General features: G+C 37.0%; 1 protein-coding gene across 1 annotated transcript; it reads right to left on the reverse strand.

The window, feature by feature from the left end:
- Nucleotides 1-1,531: 1,531 nt before the first annotated feature.
- On the reverse strand, nucleotides 1,532-2,128 carry LOC114539743 (probable GH family 25 lysozyme 3). Its single transcript, XM_028560350.1, has one exon. The coding sequence runs from the start codon at nucleotides 2,126-2,128 to the stop codon at nucleotides 1,532-1,534; it is 597 nt and encodes a 198-aa protein (XP_028416151.1).
- Nucleotides 2,129-20,156: the final 18,028 nt, after the last annotated feature.

The raw sequence follows: 20,156 nt of genomic DNA on the forward strand, positions 1-20,156 counted from the left end.
TTATAAGTCGAACCTAGCAAGAGCGCTAAACAAACTTCAGTAAATATTTGCAAGCAAATTCTATCCTATTTAGCTATGTTTGGTACGCGCTAACCAAAGTAAGTTGCAGTTTGTTGTTGTGTTAATCTGTTGTTTTTCTAGAGCCTGGTCTTCAATCGTGTAAATTGTATTCATGATTATGTGAGGTGCGCGCTTGCCATAATCTATGTAATTATTTTACAAATTATGCAGTTCGAACCCGTAATCGGTTAATATCTTGTGCCGCAACCATACCACAATTTATCTGCCGAACCTGAACTTCAATCAACCACAGAACATTGTATCATTTAACTCGTATGAAGGAGTAAACAAACAGTATTTAAACGCATAAATACAAAGAAAAAACAAATTCCGAAGAGACACAGGTTGAAACTGTAAATTTTCGACTTTATTTCAAAGTCATCTTCAGACAGAATGAAATACAATACTTTACAACGCATATATATATGAAACACAGAGAGAGAGGGCACGTGTCAATCCAGCATGTGGGCGGAAGGCCGGTGTCACGGTCTCAGAGCTCCCCCAGTCTCAACGCTCCCCTTGTACCTAATGCGCATGTGCATTGTAGGGGGATGACTGAGCACGTAGCAGTGCGGGCTCAGTTCTCCCCCAGTCTCAACAATCCCCCAGTATGGCTGGTTGCAGAATCGAAGCAAAAAACCGTCATATAAAACTTCATTCGCGTTAGTTTGATGCAAACTTATGTTTACGATCAACTGAACGTATACTAAAGGATATCTGTTGTGGATTTTGAATGGTCAATATACAGTATGTCGCGAATTTAGACTAAATCTCTAAATCATATGATAATGATAATATAAATATAAATAAATCATCAATGATGATAATAATTTATCAACAAAACACCGACTGACAGAGTGAGAGTATTTTTAAATGGCCACATTAATAAATTACATATTTTTTCTTTCTGCTTCTTACAGTCACTAGTATTTATTTATAAACTTCCATAATATTGATAAATTTAAAAAAGGGATTCTTTTATTTATTTATTTATAATTACTGTAATATCAGTCATTGTCAACCCCTTTAACTTTTTATATCTCTTTGGATTTTAGTATCTATCAGTCTCAGTCATCCCCTTCGCACTATCAGTCTCAGTCATCCCTTTGTACTACCAGTCTCAGTCATCCCCTTCATACTATCAGTCTGAGTCATCCCCTTCATACTATCAGTCTGAGTCATCCCCTTCGCACTATCAGTCTCAGTCATCCCCTTTGTACTACCAGTCTCAGTCCCCTTCATACTATCAGTCTGAGTCATCCCCCTCATACTATCAGTCTGAGTCATCCCCTTCATACTATCAGTCTGAGTCATCCCTCTTGTACTACCAGTCTCAGTCATCCCCTTTGTACTACCAGTCTCAGTCATCCCCTTCATACTATCAGTCTGAGTCATCCCCTTCATACTACCAGTCTGAGTCATCCCCTTCATACTATCAGTCTCAGTCATCCCTTTGTACTATCAGTCTCAGTCATCCCTTTGTACTACCAGTCTCAGTCATCCCCTTCATACTATCAGTCTGAGTCATCCCCTTCATACTATCAGTCTGAGTCATCCCCTTCGCACTATCAGTCTCAGTCATCCCCTTTGTACTACCAGTCTCAGTCATCCCCTTCATACTATCAGTCTGAGTCATCCCCCTCATACTATCAGTCTGAGTCATCCCCTTCATACTATCAGTCTGAGTCATCCCTCTTGTACTACCAGTCTCAGTCATCCCCTTTGTACTACCAGTCTCAGTCATCCCCTTCATACTATCAGTCTGAGTCATCCCCTTCATACTACCAGTCTGAGTCATCCCCTTCATACTATCAGTCTCAGTCATCCCCTTTGTACTATCAGTCTCAGTCATCCCCTTTGTACTATCAGTCTCAGTCATCCCCTTCATACTATCAGTCTCAGTCATCCCCTTTGTACTATCAGTCTCAGTCATCCCCTTTGTACTATCAGTCTCAGTCATCCCCTTCATACTATCAGTCTGAATCATCCCCTTCATACTATCAGTCTCAGTCATCCCCTTCATACTATCAGTCTCAGTCATCTCTTTTGCACTAACAGTCTCAGTCATCCCCTTCGCACATAGTGTCAGTACTATTCACTATTCATTCACCAAAATTTATTTTATTTACAAAATCAGCTTACTACTTATATACACTATAAACTCACTGCTTATTTACACTATGAACTTACTACTTATATACACTATAAACTTACTGCTTATTTACACTATAATACTACTTACAGTTGATACAATTAAACACTGTATTTGCATTAACAGTTTTTGGGACCTTATCACACGAACGATGAAACCAGCCCAAACATGTTGAGCATTCGATCATAAACTGACCTTCGACATATGGCATCCTGCAGTGGCACAATAGTTCAACAGTCTCTTTTGAACGACCATGTTCCAAATGACCAGACTGGCTTAATGGGAACAATGACAGTTGGTCGCACATGAAGCACATGCACAGGTGTACCCTCATCAGGCTTCTTCACTTGGGTCACGTCCACTGCATAAACTAATTGCAACTGCTGCAGCAAAAAGACCACAGTCAGACACACCTTCTTGCCTTTGCATTTTGGGCCACTCAATCACCATGTTTGGCAAGGTGGTGTTTAACAATGATGCCAATCTGCTTTTATCATGCCCAGACATTGTTCGATAAAGTGAGTCATAGACCTTTACAGTGTTCTTCCCACATCCAATATTTGTTACTGTCACCCAATGGCTTCCTCCTACATTCATTATTTGGACAAAGTTCTCTAGTCCTTTCTCCACTTTAGGGGTCTTGCTTTCAAAGGCCAACACTGAATGCAGGCCCTTTACTGCTGGAAAGTTCTTTGAAATTAAGTATTGGGTGTGGTCGATGTGCTCATCAGTGAGCCAGTACCCCTGCTGCATCATTGTTGATGCCAGATCTTCTGGATTTGCATTTGGAGTGCAATGTAGCACATTCTGGCTTGGAGACTTTTTTTTTCTGGACTTTGCCTTAACATTCCTCCTCCTGACTTCTTGATTTGCTGGCATGTCGGATGGTGGAGCTGGTGAGTCGGGTGGTGGAACTGGCATGTTGGACGGTGGAGCTGGTGAGTTGGGTGGTGGAACTGGCATGTCCGACAGTGGAGCAGGTGAGTCGGGTGGTGGAACTGACATGTCGGACGGTGGAGCTGGTGAGTCGGGTGGTGGAACTGACATGTCGGACGGTGGAGCTGGTGAGTCGGGTGGTGAAGACATCTCGGATGGTAGAGCAGATATCTTGTCTTGTAAGCTGATATCATGAAGCTCACTTGTCAGATAAGGTCGGAGCTGGTCATATGGCACCTTGTTCTTCAGTGGCTGTGCATTGTCTTCCCAAGATGAAATTGTAACCCTTTGATGGTTATCAATGTGCAGGACCCTTTATGAGAAAGAAGTATGACATAGCCAAATTACTTACAGTATTTGCCATGAAGAGTTAGGGGAGGGGCATTGAAGAAAACCACATTGAATTATTAGACATATGGTTGAAATTGTAAATAAAACAAGAAATCCATAGTATTGGCTAGGCAAGTTGTTCTTAATTATGTGCAACTTCTTCAAATTTGCACACAAAACTCACACATATTCAACAACATTTTTCTTACTTGTATGGACCTCTCCAAGTAGGTTCCATCTTGCCACCTTTTCTGGACTCATTCTTCATATACTTTTTGAAAACACCATCACCAACCTTGATATCAAAGGTTTTAACACCTTTTGCCTTTCGTTTTTCATACTGTTTTTTCTGCTTTTCTTGAGCAATTTCAACATTGCCAAGCACCTACATGCCAAAAACAAACACCAGATTATTTTTAACAAATTAGAATTTTTTGGAAGAAGAAATAAGTTGGTACACTACTGGATTATATTTTGTATTTGCCAGTCCATTGTATTACATACTTGTTTGCGTGTGTCTTCAGCAAGAGTAATTGCCTCATCAACCTGTTTCTCAAGTTCTTCTTCATCAAGGTCAGGTGGGGATGAACTGTCTGCCACAACTGTCATCTACAAAAATTATTACCAATTGTCAATAACTTATTGGTTATGGTCATGAAAGGTTTTATTTTTGTCTTTTACTAAATTGCCTTTTATTTAAGAGGGAAATTCACCCTGAAAACAAGACCACTTCACCATGGTGCATACTGCCTTCTTGTTGTTTTCTCAAACTCACATCTCATTAACAAAGTATGTTGCAGATACTCTACAGGTGCCCTGAAGGGGTTATTATCTTTCTTATAATTATTATAAAATAAATTTACCATTTGGGGTGAATTTGGATTTCGACCAAACATCAAAAAATACGGAGTGTATTTCGTTGTTGCCTGCTTTTGTGTTCTAATGGAATAGGCAATATCCTCTAGGTATTTGCTCCAGTCGTTTTGGTGGTTGTTGACCAATTTGGACAAACGTTGCTTCAATGTTTGATTTGTTCTTTCATCTAAGCCATTGGTCTGGGGGTGATAGGCACTGGTCACAGATCTTTTGATGCCAAACTCTTTGCAAACCTCATCATTCACTTTTGCAACAAATTCTCTACCTTGGTCGGAGAGAAGTCGAGCTGGTGCACCCCATCTAAATTTGCAATAATTCCAGAATTAATGGCACATCTCTTTAGTAGATACAGTAGCTGGTGCTGCACCAGCATTATGTTGAAAATTAATAAAAAAACTAGTCAATAACTTATACTACAATTTTGCTAATCTTCCTTTGAATATAGATTTTTTGGACTTGTTATAAAGATTGCCATTTAAAACCCAAAATATGACGAATGTCGTGTTAATATATTTTACTCTGTCTAACACCAGACTATTTTACTCTGTCAAGAGGGGAGATCCAGGGGTTAACCTTCAAGCACTGATGCAATATAACAGCATGCAAATGAGCATTACCTGCATGTAAATGTCTTGATGCATTTGGCAACACCATCTGCAGACTTTGTCAAAAGTGGGTAGAAATCTACAAACTTTGTGTAGTAATCCGTGAAGGTGCAGACATATTTAAAACCTTCCTCTGTTGTTGGTAATGGTCCTGGTGAGAAAGGAGAAATATATTAATATTTTATAGTCAAAGAAGTTTTGATAAGTTTTGCTGCTGGTTCATCAATGTTGTTGAATCATATTTTTGCACGTGTAACCATCTGTCTGACATAAGCGAGCTTTAGATCGACGACAAGTACGAAATCTAGTACGACTATGAGCTCTGGGCAGACACCAATGGGTATTCTGAAATTACTCTCAATTTAGATTCAGTGGTGGCACATATTATTTTAGTTGTTGTCGCTATGCTCTTATTCAAACTTACCAATCAGGTCTATTCCAACCAACTCTAATGCTTTGCTAACTTTGATTGGAATTAGCTCTGGGGCTTGGGTCTTAATTTTATTAAACGTCTGGCACCGATGACATGACATAATCTGTGTAAAAGAATAAACACTGATTTGTTATGACAAATAAAATACAACATTACAAAGCAATATCCTTCAATGACGTATTTAAATCTTGACTGCAACTCTGTCTTGCAAGACAATTTTACTGTCTAATGCCAGATAATTTACTCAGTCTATCACCAGATGATTTACTCTATCTTATGCCAGACATATCTACTCTGCTTAATTGCCAATCAATTTTACTCTTACTGTCTAATCCACAGAATTCTTAGGGAATTCTTAGGGAATTCATAATGAAACTTACATATTCTTGGACATCCTCTTTCATCCCATACCAATAATAATAATTGGATATTTTGTCCAAGGTGGCATTCACACCACTGTGTCCTCCCATGGCATTGCTATGGTGATGATGCAATACTTCAGAAATCTCTTCCATGGTAAGGAGAACTTTTTTTTTGGAAGCACCATCTTTCCCACCAGTGTACAGCTCATTATCTGAAATTTTCCGCTTCACTGTTAGTATTATTGCATTTATCAATTTTATGGGTGATTACTAGTAATACTATTTGTTGATATAAGTTGCCATGATGATGTCGATGATGATGATGAGTAATGCACTCGTACCACTGCACTGTTTATTAGATAAACAGGTATTTTACTACTGTTTAAGTGGAACAGTATCATCCTGTGGATAAATATAAAAATCTCGAAACATCGTAGTGAAATTTTATGTGTCTGATTATTATATGTGATGGCTGATGCATGCCTTGATCATGGCAGGATGAGAATCGATAAAAATATACAGTATTTAACACTCAACTTTTGCCTAGAATCTGATAATCACAGTGAATTATCTGCAAAATGTATTTACTTACTTTTTTCATCCAGAACATGGTTTTTAGCTTGTCCACGAACCACACGTTGCTCATTCTTCGTCAACCCAGGCAGATGTTTTCCATGCCGAAGGTAGTGAATAATTCGCTCACATTTCTTGCTCTGTGTAGCTAAACGATCAGTTCTGCTAGGTTTACACGCTCTTTCAGGCTGTGCATCAACAACATCTTGCTGTGGTGCCATTTTAACGTTAGAATTTCGGTTTATTTGCGAAAGAATACAGTTGTGTTGTGCTGTCGAAAGCTTGCCAAAGAGGGGATAACTCAGACCGCATGGATTTCTTGTTATGCAACTCCGCTGACCCGCGCATGCGCATTACAAAAGGGGAGCATTGAGACTGGGGGAGCGCTGAGACTGTCACACCGGTTGATCCAAGCAACGAGAAACTTGATAAGGTTACCAATAAAACGAAATATGTATGCTATATTTACAACAATGTTAAATAGTCTATAGATTATTAAAGGAGGGGAAAGAAAGGGGAAAGAAAGAAAGACCCGTCAATTACAAATTATAGTAAGTCGAAAATTTTCAGTTTCAACGTGTGGCTTGCTTGATTGATATTTTGACCCTCAAGAATCAAGATTTCTTGTTTATTCGGTCATGGTTTTTAGCATAAATACAAGCATGCGGTTATGTCATAGTTCGGTTATGAGATGTTCGATTACTCCACGTTATATAGCTATACTATATGCAGATACGATTTATAATTCAATAATATTACTACTTCATTCTAACCATTTTTCTCAATTAAAATTCTGACAAACCGTAATAATTTTGCGACACAACAGATCAAGTCCAGAGTATACAAATAGTGACGTCACGATCGCGCACTTCTGGGACAGGTTACAAATACCCAACTTTTAGGATTCATCATTCCACTTTAGAACATCGTTTTGAAAACCAAAACTATGCAAATTATATGTTATTATCACTATTCACTTCTTTAGAAATTTATTGTTTTTACAGTCAATGAACACGAAAATATTAGCATAGCATGTGACTAAATAATACATCATCATAGTCTAAAATATGGGTTGTTAAGGGCCACTGTCTATGAAACTATGGCTATTTTGCCCAATCATGGGCAAAAACCCTATACGAGTTGCCCGATGAGACAGAAATTTTGAAGGTATAACTCGAATACGTTACCCGGTACTAAAAATTCCCTTTTATAGGTAAAACGGATCAACAAGTGGACACAACACGCTGAGATATTTACGACAATGCGTCTGGCGGCACAGATAAGTTAACTTGTTTTTTGTTTCTTGCCCAATCGTATAGCTTCCTTCCAGTAGCTTGAGCAAGATTATCTAGTTATGAATTTTCTATGGCCCTAATATTTTGGGGCAGGTGTGGCGATCTAAGATCGTCAGCATGCTAGATTGTATTGAAACCACCGCATCTGAAAAATTCGACGTCATAAAACAGGGCTAACCAACCTCGAACAAAAACCTAATATTTTACATTATTTTACACCTTGTTGCAAGGGACTACTGAAACAAAAAATTTATATAACTCGTCACAAATAAGTTTAATTGCCTAAAAATAATCTTATGAATAGTTTTTTAAATGTACCTACTTGGCGTTGTAGATGATATGTCTTCAACAACAAGGCTCCTTCTTGCCTTTTGTTTTTCTATTGCCAACTCTCCCTGCTCTTTGCTTTCGAACATTGTGTTTATCGGCTCCGGTGTCATCAGTTCGGTTTTCAACTTTATTTAGTTATTAAAAAAATCCTACATTTACAGTTTTGATCACACACCCTTCATCTATCTATGGGCAACTAACCACTACAAAATGGCTACATCTTTACACTTTACTTTGAAGCATATCCTGAGGTGTCAGTTTCAATCATGCTCGCCTCCATGAGCACGTCACAAATATAACCAAAGGACTTTGCTAATTAGCTACATTTATGTAATTGAACGTGAATAGTTTCTTAAGAGTCCTAAGAGAAGAAATGGATCGTTCACATTCGCATGACGTAATAGGTAGCGCTCCTAAAATGCGACGAATGACTTTGATGTTTTCAAAGCCCGCTAAATTAAAGTTGTAGCGATATTATCAGGGTGGGGAGCCATTAGTGGTATCCCAATAGGGATACCACAATCTATGTTTGGCATCTATAACGTTAAAGGATTTGGCAAATCGTCGTGATAAAAGTTATAGCAAAAGTTTTAAACTGCGTCTTGTTGGAACAATTCTAAATCATTTATGTACCAACCTTCGCTGCTAACGCTGAGGATTCCTTATACCAGGTGTCATGATAAAAATCAGAAGAATTCCTCATATTTACCTCATCCGCTTTCAAAACTGCAATTAAATGAATTCCATCCATTATGTCAATGGTTTTACCCTGCAATAACTGTGGCACTGGAAGAGTCGAATCAATAATATTCCAGCACCAAAATCGAATCTGTCAATAAGTTGAAACAAATTAAGATGAGGCATCAGACTGAAGGGAAGGTTTAAACTCATCTACGTACCCATCTTGTTTGGCAAACGTCCACTTTCAACTTTGAACTATATGTTATGGACGTATGCGCAATGAATCATAAAGAGATAAATTCAATCTATGACTATAACAGTATGTGGTTAGGCCTTAAAATGTGTGTAGCTAAGCCATTGGTACAACCTGCCACAGCAGAAGCCCCATCATACCCTTGTTCTCGGCAATCCTCTATGGGTAAAGTTAATTCTTTCAAGGCCTCTAAGCAATTTGGCGGGTTGAGAACCGCCGAATTCCCACTTAATATGAAGAAATGAAATGAATTTCCCCCTAATATTATAGTATAATATAAATACTAGCATAACATAATATAGTATAACATAATATATATAAGTATCAATAAAACGCAAACCAAGAGACATTTGCTCGTTGTGCGAAGAATCAGATGCTTCATCTGCAATGATAGAAAAAACCTTTTTATATCATTAATGATTTGATTGCTGATTACCTGACCACAGCATTTAAATAATGATTTTGTTGTGGCTTTTTTAGAGATATAACTTGTTACCACATGTTCTTACCACAGTTCTTCAAATGGTTTTGTCCTCTTTTATCTCCTCTCTGTACTCCACAATTAAGAGTTTTAATAAAATTACCAACCCTCTCAGAAGAATAGCAACCAACCGATGGGTGATACTTATAAAATCATCTCGATGCCCACCAAGAGGTAAACGTAGACGACCACAAAAAATGACAGAATCAATAATGGAAGAGAGTATTTCTCTATTTTGCACTTTTTCTTTCTTAATACCAGTATCCAAGGTCATTTCAATTGGCCACAGAATACCTGATATTTGGAACAGTAAAGCAGTTAAATTGGAAATTTAGATGCTTGCAACCCTATTTCCTTCCCTTTTTTATAAAGCTTGATACTCGTTCCCTTTTTGATCATGTAATTTTAAAGCCCACAGAAAAACTATAACAATAATATTTACAACACATATATTTATGCCCTAAAAGTCACGTGACTGACTTGCGTCATCTAAGTTAATATTATACTGGTTAAGAGTTCAGTCTCTAATGTCAACAAAACATATAAAATAATATCCCAACATGTTGACCAACATGTTCATTAAAAGAGTAAGTAGCAATTTTCCAATCATGAGGAGGTTCTGAAAGAGGTTCCTGCATTACGTTGCATGCAATTTATAGACTTTCAAGGTTTAACTGACAGTTTATACATTACTAGTTCACTATGACTAAATCTTCAAAACATCAACGTCGGAAGTTTTTTCCGATTATCGAATTCATGCAGTGATTGAATTCACACAAATTCACACACTTCTATGATAAAATTAAACTTACCCCGAATGGCGTATTGTAAAAATGATTCACTTTCCAAACGGTTGAGTTGGGCATCATCCAGGCTTTCCAACCAATCGCCTTCCGTTAAATTTTGAAAGGGATCGCCTTCAAAACGCAATAAAGTTAAGGATTTATTCCATGCCCGAATAACAAATTTACGCTCGTTTATGCTGTTAAATCAACTTACCTCGAATGGAGGCTTGTAAAAAGGCTTCAGTTTCCAAACGATTCAGCTGTGAATCATTCAAACCGTCCAAAACGCTTTCGTCGTTTTCCATTAAGACGCAGTGTTTGCCGGCATCAAGACACAGCCTAGCTGGAGAAAAGCCTATCTGGTGCATCCTTCCAACATGGTCATACACAAGGTGTATGAACTCTCTATATACCACACTTCTCATAAACCTAGGATTATAAAAATTTGGATAAGTATGTGGTCTACAGCGTAATTAAAGTAATGTTCAAAAACTACACATTTTGGTAAAGTTAAATATGTCTAATACTCTATTTTATACTTACGCTTCATCGGACCCAGTTTGTTGATAAGACTTCCTATTAATTGTTACTGTACTTTGATGCAGACAACCTCAAAGACCATCGGTCGAGGCAAACTGTTGCAAATGCCGGATGCAGTGTGATACATTCGGGCGGTGTTTGCATCTCTTGAAGAACCCATTCATCTGACAGAGACTCTATACATCTTTCAAAGTCCCTACAGCACACACATTCGTTTTCGTTTTGCAGCAACTCTGTGGAACAATTTTCACACGAAAAACACCTGAAAATTATAAACAATCACTACTGCTCTTACTTCGCAGATAGATGACAGATTATACATGGAGGCATACCATTTGCTAAGGCTTTCCTTTCCAGATAGACGGTCTTTTAAACCTGATATCCATCGCTCCTTCTCCTCCTGCCGCTTTCTGTAATCATCGAGTCATTCTTTGTCAGCTATAGGGCTCGTTCGCGGAAGGACAAACCTCAGGAAGATTGACCTCTTCGTCCCCATCGTCGTTAGATGCCCCCATGATCTCTTGATCGTTTCAATAATAGAAAAAATAAAAAAAAATGGATGATATGCACTTTAAGAATATCGCCATTCTCTGCTTTTGTAAAAATATTGCTGACGCGTAGTATATATATCCTTCCAGGATACCCAATAGCGGTGTCCAAGAACATCAGATTTTATCCAACCACAGTTTGCATGGTTAAACTGTAACGGTGATGGCGGTCAAAATAATTGAATGGTTCGTCGGGTGCAATGATTTCGATGTGGCTCCAAGAGCTTTCGGAATTTTGCACTCATCCTGAAAAAGTGCAATTGCTCTGGCTGTTTCTTCGCGATTCTTCATTTAGTCGCCCACGAAACGGTTTAACGCTTTGCAAAACGTTTTTGCGATTGCCACGCACGATGATTTCCCAACATCGAAGTGAAACGCGGTGGAAAGTTTGGACTTAATTCCAGTCTGGCGCCAAAGAGCAATAGCTACTCGTTTTGCAGGAGAAATGGCATCTCGAAAAACAGTGTTTCTTTTTAAAATTTTTTCATTTAACTCTCGGTCTTGGAATAACCCAAAACTCACGATCAAGCCAAGGCAGGGGCGGATCTAGGATTTTTTTACGTTTGTCAAAAATTAATAATATTCCGATCAATTCTCGCCTGTAAAAAAGAATGAATATGGTCAACAATAGAAATAGTAAAAGTACGCTTAAAATATTCTGAAATAGATTGATACGGAAGATTGGCCGTGGTTGTCTGCTTTTCCACTGTTCGTGGTTTTTCTCTTCTAAACCCACTTGCTCTGCCAAAGATAGAGCACTTTGATACCGCATGTTATGGAAAAAATGAATGGAGCTTCTAAATTTAAAAATTGTTCTTTAAAGTTGTTTTCCATGGAATTCCGTCCATTATATTTATACTATTCCCCTGTAAAAATATCTGGGTGACAGGAAGACGTTCATCAAGGATATGCGTAGAAAGTACAAAAGTGGCAACAAACTCAAACTTAACAATTAGTTTGTAAAAGTGCGAAGCGTCAGTGACAAGGGAAGGATTATTATTATGATCTCTATTGTCACGCATGTCCTTCAATGTTGCGCACAATGGGACAAAAAGCTTCAAATGTGTTCAAACCGTCTTTCCGCTCAACCCAACGAGTTCTGCAACCATCAAAAAGGCTGGTTTTCTTTGACTCAGTTTCGGAGCTACTGCGGATGTGTTCTTCAAAAGGCATGTTACTGGTTTGGGATACATTGGTAAACTTGGACTCATCCTTCACATATTTCATCATTGTATTGACTTCAACTAAATTTAAAGAATCACAAACAGCTAGGTTAAGTCTATATGGCTATAATATAATATAAAATAAGATTTAAACGTAAAATATTAGCAGATAAGCTAATATTTAGTTTGCAACAGCACCTCCTTACCAATTTGATCGTAATGACCTGACCACAGCATGAGATTAGGCTGGTTTTGGAAATATAAGTTTGGTTCTTGCCACGTGTTTTGAGATGTTCTTCTAAGATTTTATCACCTGCTCGAACCCTAAAATTGAGAGATTCTACAAAGTTACCCACTTGACCAGTTGGTATTTAAAATCATCACAATGGCTACGCAGAGGTAAACAAAGGCGGTCGTCTTTTTCCTGTTTTCTTCTATCTCCTTTTTAAGTTTTGTATCTGTAATCACTTCAATGGGTTGTACTGCCCCGAGTTAGTATTGGTAATGTACATGCATGCAGACCCTTTTCTTCCCCCAATACTTTTTCCAACATGCATTTAAATGCGTAAGCAGCACCAGTCCAACGACGAAAAGGTTCAGTCCCACGTTTTGATTCATTTGATGAAGCAAAAGGTGCATGCGTTTTCGTCTTCGATTAAGCGCCCTTCGCTTTCTATCATTACGAAGTCGTTGGCACATAAAGTGTGAAGTATTAAGAGCAAAGAATCCCTGTCCATCTTTAGGTTTGTATTGATATTTCAGAATATTCTAAAATGGCGCGTAATTTGAACTTAGAAAGAATACCAAAGATAATTTATCTGTGATTACAATCTTTTAAGCAAGCATAAGTACTTTTTCAGTGTGACCGCGACGTGCTTGCTTAACATTCTAGAACTTGTTGGAATGGCGTCAGAAGCATGCATGCACGCTAATCCTTTGCTAATCCGCAAGCAGAAGCGCTAGTGTGGCCGCAACCTAAGATCCTATAGGCTCCTTCAACATCTTACAGGATCTTTAATAAGATCTTAAAAATTCTTATAGGATTTTAATAACACCTTAACGTATCCTTAATAAGACCTTACATAAATCTTATAGAAATCTATAATGAATCTTAAATAGGTCTTACATATAACTTATAAGATCCTATAAGATCTTAAAGATTTTAACATAAATGTTATAAGATCGTAATAAAATCTTAAATAATCCTATGTAGAATCTTTTATAAGTTTTACAAGATCCTAATAAGATCTTAAAGACCCTAATGAGATCCTAAAGGATCTTCAACAAGTTTTATATCAATCTTAATATAAGGATCTTAATATGATCTCATCATACATCTTGGATGACGAAAATAATAACACACACAGAAATATTTTAAATTAACGATAAATATTATTACTTGCCAAATACAGCTCTTTTTTAACAAAATACAAAACATGTAGGTGGTCCATATATCTTTATATAGACCTGAATATCATCAGATCATATGTCCTGATGATCATCCTGATGATCATCCATCATTCTCCTCTTCTAATGCTGCATGCCTTTTTCTGGTACCTACTGTTTTTTCTTGTCTAAACACTTTTGATTCAGACAATGGCGTATTTCTTTCTTGCCAATTCTTCTGTATAATACAAAAGCACCCATTCTCCGTGCAGAGAACAAATGGGAATCAGCTTTTCGCGTTTTGGCGATATTACGGTCGATCACCTGGTACACCCCAATGACGCGAACGCGAAATTCGTCGCGAAGCAGGCGAGCGAGCTCTTCAACCCTCGATCCTACAACCTCAGAAGCGTGAGCGGTCAGATCATTTGTACCCAACTCGAGAATTATAATATCAGCTTTGGAAGTTCACACGTAGGAAAGATCGAATTGAATCACTTTTTCAGCTGTATGGCCACCTGTACCCAGCATAGTGACATAACCCGATTCGGGAATATGAAATTTTGTGATGCGCGGGAATCGAAATTTTCCTTTAAATCATCCCGGAAGCGACGGGCAAAAGAATGACCCAAAATTAGAATATTTGGAATGCCAAAAGGCATTCTAATAAGAATAGAGATTAAAATTTAAATATAATAGAATAAAAATTGAAATTTCAAAAAATCGAATTTCATCTGCAATTAACAGCGCATTCTGCTCTTGATATATACAGACCCTCATCTACGCCCCCCATGCACGCGTTACCTACGCGTCATCAGAATTCCAGAGAAAATACTCATGCGTCAAACTAAACTATTTAAACTTTTTTAATTCTCAAGTGCAGGAAGCAATAAATTCTTTATTGGTATTTGGTATGCTACGACGTTCAAAGTCGAAAAGATCACACATTTAAAATCTGTCAAGTCAATTTTCATATTAAATTGCAAAGTAATGGAGTTTTGGAGTTTTAACTAAAAAATTCAACATACTGTTTACTATGTTCATTTTCTCCAAGACTTTCTTCTTTTCTTTGCGTCTCTTGGTTCCACACAACATTTCGAATCTCTCCTCAGTGAACAAGATCGAAAGCAGCTGGGTAGCATATAAATTCGGCTTTTTGACTTCACACCACATCACCTTATAATTTAATTGTATAATAATATTGTACATTATAAATACATCTTATTGTACAAATAAGATTCACTATAAGACCTCCAGAAGGGTGTGAGTGCAGGGTGTTATATAAGCGTCCTCGTCAGAAGTTTCCATAAACATTGATTTTCGCCAGCAATGATACTTGGAGTAGTGTCGTTATCAGGAGACCAAACCAACACAAGCTTGAACGCCAGCACTTTGTCTTTGAATACTGATTGGACATGGCCGCTGAAAGATATCTGGAATAATTTCCTGATGATTAATTTCCTAATTTCCATTTAAGCAGTCTTTGATCATTGTTGAACGTTTGTGGACCTTGAGGATACTAAGTGCGGGAATACTTCGCCCAATTCACATCACGTAATTGTTTGTGTGCCTGAAACCCCCAAAACAAGTAAATTTTAAAGTACTAGTTATAATATTCGGTAGTGGGCCAGAATAGGATTCCCATGCCTCCCACAATTGTAACTTTCCATCTAACGCTAAGGGAACTGGTGCGTCGTTGGAGTAAATCTTGTTTGTCTTGATTTCTGTTTCCAATCAATGTCCTTGCTTTTATGAGAAATCATCGTCAATCGCACTATGTTTAAACCTTTGTATACATTAACACTATCCAGATCAATCTCGGCTGTAACGCAGAAAGGGATGTGGTGAACCAGAGGAATATAGTAACCATATACGCTGTTTTCCAGTTTTACTTTTTTTGTTTTCTTCTAAACTAACTTGCTTTGCCAAAAAACAGCACTTTCATACCGCATGTTATGGAAGAATCAACAGAGTTTCTAAATTTAACAATATTCTTGTTACCAGAAAAAAATTTATATATTAATATATATATATATATATATATATATATATATATATATATATATATATATATATGATAATTTAATATAAAATAAGTATAAAATATAGTGAGTTATTAAAGCAAATGCGTGGTCAATCATGAAGTAAGCGTGTTCGTCGAGGGCATGCATGCATGTTACGAGTTTGGGATACAGATCGATGAACTTGGACACATCCTTCACATGCGTCACCACTGTATATTGACGGCTAAATTCAAAGAAGCACAAACAGCTAAGTTAAGTCTATAACATGCAGTGTCCATGTGCAAAGCGCTTTACATTCATCAATAGACATTAGAGAAAATCACATGGCATCTAAAATTGTAACTTGGGCAATTCTTCCTAACTATAAAACCCTCTTTGAACTGTAAAAAAGTAAGGAGCTCTTCTCGAATATTCCTGTCAGAATCAACAAACTTTAAACAAAGTAGCTACATTTGTTCTTTGGAGATGTGTCTGAAGCTTAATCTGCAGTAATTGAAAAAATCTTGCAGCCTTGACATCCTTAATAATTTGATCAGTGAAGACCTTACCGCAGCACGAAATTAGTTCATTCTGGTCAGTTTTTGAAAATATAAGTCTGATTCTTGCCACATATTTTGAGGTGATCTTCTATCTGCTAAGACTATCACCTGCTTGAACCCTAAAATTGAGTAATTTTACAAGTCACCCATTTGACCATGCAGTTCGTTGAACAGCTTGTAACACGAGGAAGGTATTTAGAATCAACACAATGGCCACGCAGAAGTAAAAGGCGGCCGCTAAAAATCACTGGACCTACATTGCATGGGAGCAAGCTTTTTCCTGTTTCCTGTATTTCCATTTTGAATTTTTTTTATCTATAATTATTTCAAAAAAGTTTTTATCTATAATTATGAGTCAAAAATAAGTTTGTATTCGAGATATAGCTGCTTTTCCAACGTGCTTTTTAAACAAATAGCTTTCCCAACATGCTTTTTAAACGGGTAAAAAGCAACACTCGAACGACGAAAAAGTTCGGAAAACAATTACAACACTTTGGAGAATTTACCATGAAATCGTTGTCCAAGCAATGCACAAGGCAATATAAATCATGCGTATGTTGTACTCGGAGAGTTTGAGACGTACAGTACCACCGCAACAGACACTGATTCTATTTCAACAAATTTCTTCCTCCAACGTTCATTTCTTCATCGTTTTCATCATCTTTTCCGTCTGTCTCATTTCTTTGATTAAATCTGACAAGTCTGCTAATGGTGTTTCATAGCCTTCTTTTAAGAAGATAAGCCCTTGACCATGGTGTACGTTATGTTTACGACATCTAGTTTCTCTCCAGCATTTGTTCCATCAACTTTTATGCCAACCAATTTCTAAACGTTAGTATACCATTACTTTTTAGTCTTAATTTGTTCCCGAACACTTTAGCAAAGCTGATTTGAATTACTTCTACAACAACAACACAACAACAACGATAATAATTTATTTACGTACTCATACATGCATTGATTTCTTTCTGCATCTCCATCCTGGATGATAGACATTAGTAGTGTCCCCAAAAATACAAAGCGGTTTCACATTGATCTTTTAATTGTTTCCTTTTCCTATTTCTAACCTAATCTCACAATTTTTGCATTGAATTAAGGAACATGGGATTATTACCGGATTATTACTAGATATAGCCGTATTTCATTCTCAGGCGAAAAGATGCCCTCAAATCATTTTTGAGATAAAAATGCACGTTTATTTATTTTGCATGAAACATCGTTTTATTTAAATTGCTATAACATTGTCGAGGTATTTGTTTACGTTTGTAAAAATGCATTTTAATTGTACCTTTGTAATTGTGCTAAAAAACATATTCAGCGATATTCACCTCGCCTTCGGGGGGCAACATAACCGTTTTTCAACGATATTTTCTATATCATATGTTGTAAAAAGTATCTATATTTTTAACAAATGTGGATTCTTTCAAGCAGGATTCCTAAATTTGACAAACAATTTGAGTTCATTCCTTTTAAAATGGGTTGGTAAGAGAAACCGGCATATTTTGTAGTATTTAATAAATACTTATTTCAACAGCCTTTAAATAGAAATTTTGAAAGAATATTTCGCACAGTGCATTGTTTACATGAATAATATCCGTAAACTGAGCGCGTTTCGAGAAAAACAGTCCTAAAATATAAATTCCTACTTCTCCATGTACTTCTTTAAAACAAAAGAATTTTGGTTGCATGGGACATGTTTGGTCTTTGCTTGGATATTTATTAAGAATTCAAACTTCCTGCATAACTTTCTCTTCGCATGTATGTCTTGTACTTTGTTTTCTCTACAGATATGTAATGTGCGTCGTTGTATCCTCTCTTGAAATTTGTCTTTTAATAATTAATATTTGTACTGTATTGTGTGCATGACCTTTCTGTTTACGTTTTCAATTAGGCCAGTTAATTGTTCTTTTTGTTATTATTGAAGATTCCTCCTTTACTCGAATCTCTTTCTCTCTTGTCTTGTAACAAGTGTGGCGAAAGCAAGGAACTGAACAAAATATTTTCAACCTGAATGCCATTGGAGGACATTCTCAATGCTTCCATGGTCCTGGTACAACTTTTCATAACGGCGTTTGGGCTTATAAAAGAAAAGTGTAATGTATTTTTTGGAGAGAAAAAGTGTATATATGGTAACGTCGACTGAAGATGAAGTTCCTAATAACATTGTCTTGAGAAACGAGGGGAAATTACGGAATATCCGCACGGAGCAACAGGATTGCAAGGAGTTAAATAGCCAAAACGATTTTGCGACCATGTATCGCGATCCTCACGAAAACGCTATTAAGAACTTCTAAAACTCTCAACAAAACCGTCGAAACGTCTATGCAAAGTATAAAAGACCGCGGATTTAAACACTATATAAACTAATTGGACTAGTCCAGAGACATGAAGACACTCCCTCCTGGACAAGTGTTGAAGTTTATTTCTTTACGTGAAGTTTATCTTCCTTCATCAATCACCATTATCATCATCCTATATTCCATTGGCAGTTGGTGAACATTTGAAGAAAATATCGCATTCATCATTTTGTACGAAAGATAATTGCAAGACTGGGACTTGTATTTATATCAATGACAAGTGCTGGTTTTCACACTCTGTCAGGCATAATCCGTAGTAAATTTCATGAACGTATTCGAAACATTCAATCGCTTGCCTATATAATCAAACGTTTTTCAACCCGTGCAAGAAATACGTTCACCGTCATACAAAAACAACATCGAAATGCTTGAAATGCTTTTGAACTCTAATCAATACAAAGTTCTGAAATTGTTACAACCACCATCGACAACTATACCTGCTCCTCGAATCATGTCCCATCATTAATCGACTGTGAAAGAAACTGTGTCCAGGCATACGGACAGATCCTGAATTGATTATTTAACATTCAACCACTATTCCCATTCCCATTTTTTCAGTTCCTTGCGAACACTTGTACATTCCATAAAATAATCGATGTCCTAAATCAGACTAATACATCAAGACAGCTTAAACAACTACTATTTTAATCCAGGCTATCTTAGAAGTGCTTCCTCTGTCTCTCGAGACTCTCGGCATTTGGCCTCAGGTCACACTGGAGAACGTGTCCCTATCTTAATGATAAATTGGCGCGTTCTTGTGATTTCAAATCCTTATGCTGCACTGTGAGCAATTATAAGATTGGTGTGACGTCCCCACATTTAGTGGGTCATTCATGTCAAATACGAGGCTCCTGGCTCTCTTCATTATTTGTTTTTCTTTACATCTTATAAATCTTTTTCGTTTGCTTCCAAATTTCTCCGAATTATTGCTATTGAACCAATTTCAAATGACAATGTGATAAAATAAAATCTATTTAATGTACTTTGGTGAAAGAATCTACATTTGTTAAGCAGTTTTATATACTAGTGTATATTTTTATCGCGTTCACATAATTCATAAAATTCGTGTTGAGAAAAAAGGTGATTACGGGAATGAACAAAGAAACTTAAGAAGAAATGTTATTTGCTTTATATTAGCTTTCTTTCTAACGTTCATACAGCTAGAACAGTTTATTTTTATTGGAAAAGTTATAGGAGTAAGACTAATATATAACATATCTGCCAATATCTGCTGATATGGGTGATTTTATAATTACGAAGGTTAAGAGGGGGCGAAATAGTTCCAATCCAGTCGTCATCCCCCCTAAAAACAGGGCCCTCAAAATGAATTCCTAGGTGACGGCTTAGTTGAAAGGAGCTACTTTTCTTTCAATGTGTACGAAGCCATGCATACATTGCTAAATTAAATCTCGTTGTGCAAGTTCGATTATTTTATACACAAATTATA

This window comes from Dendronephthya gigantea, unplaced genomic scaffold (genome assembly GCF_004324835.1).
Source record: "Dendronephthya gigantea isolate DGI-Jeju-01 unplaced genomic scaffold, DenGig_1.0 000216F, whole genome shotgun sequence".
NCBI classification, from domain to species: domain Eukaryota; kingdom Metazoa; phylum Cnidaria; class Anthozoa; order Malacalcyonacea; family Nephtheidae; genus Dendronephthya; species Dendronephthya gigantea.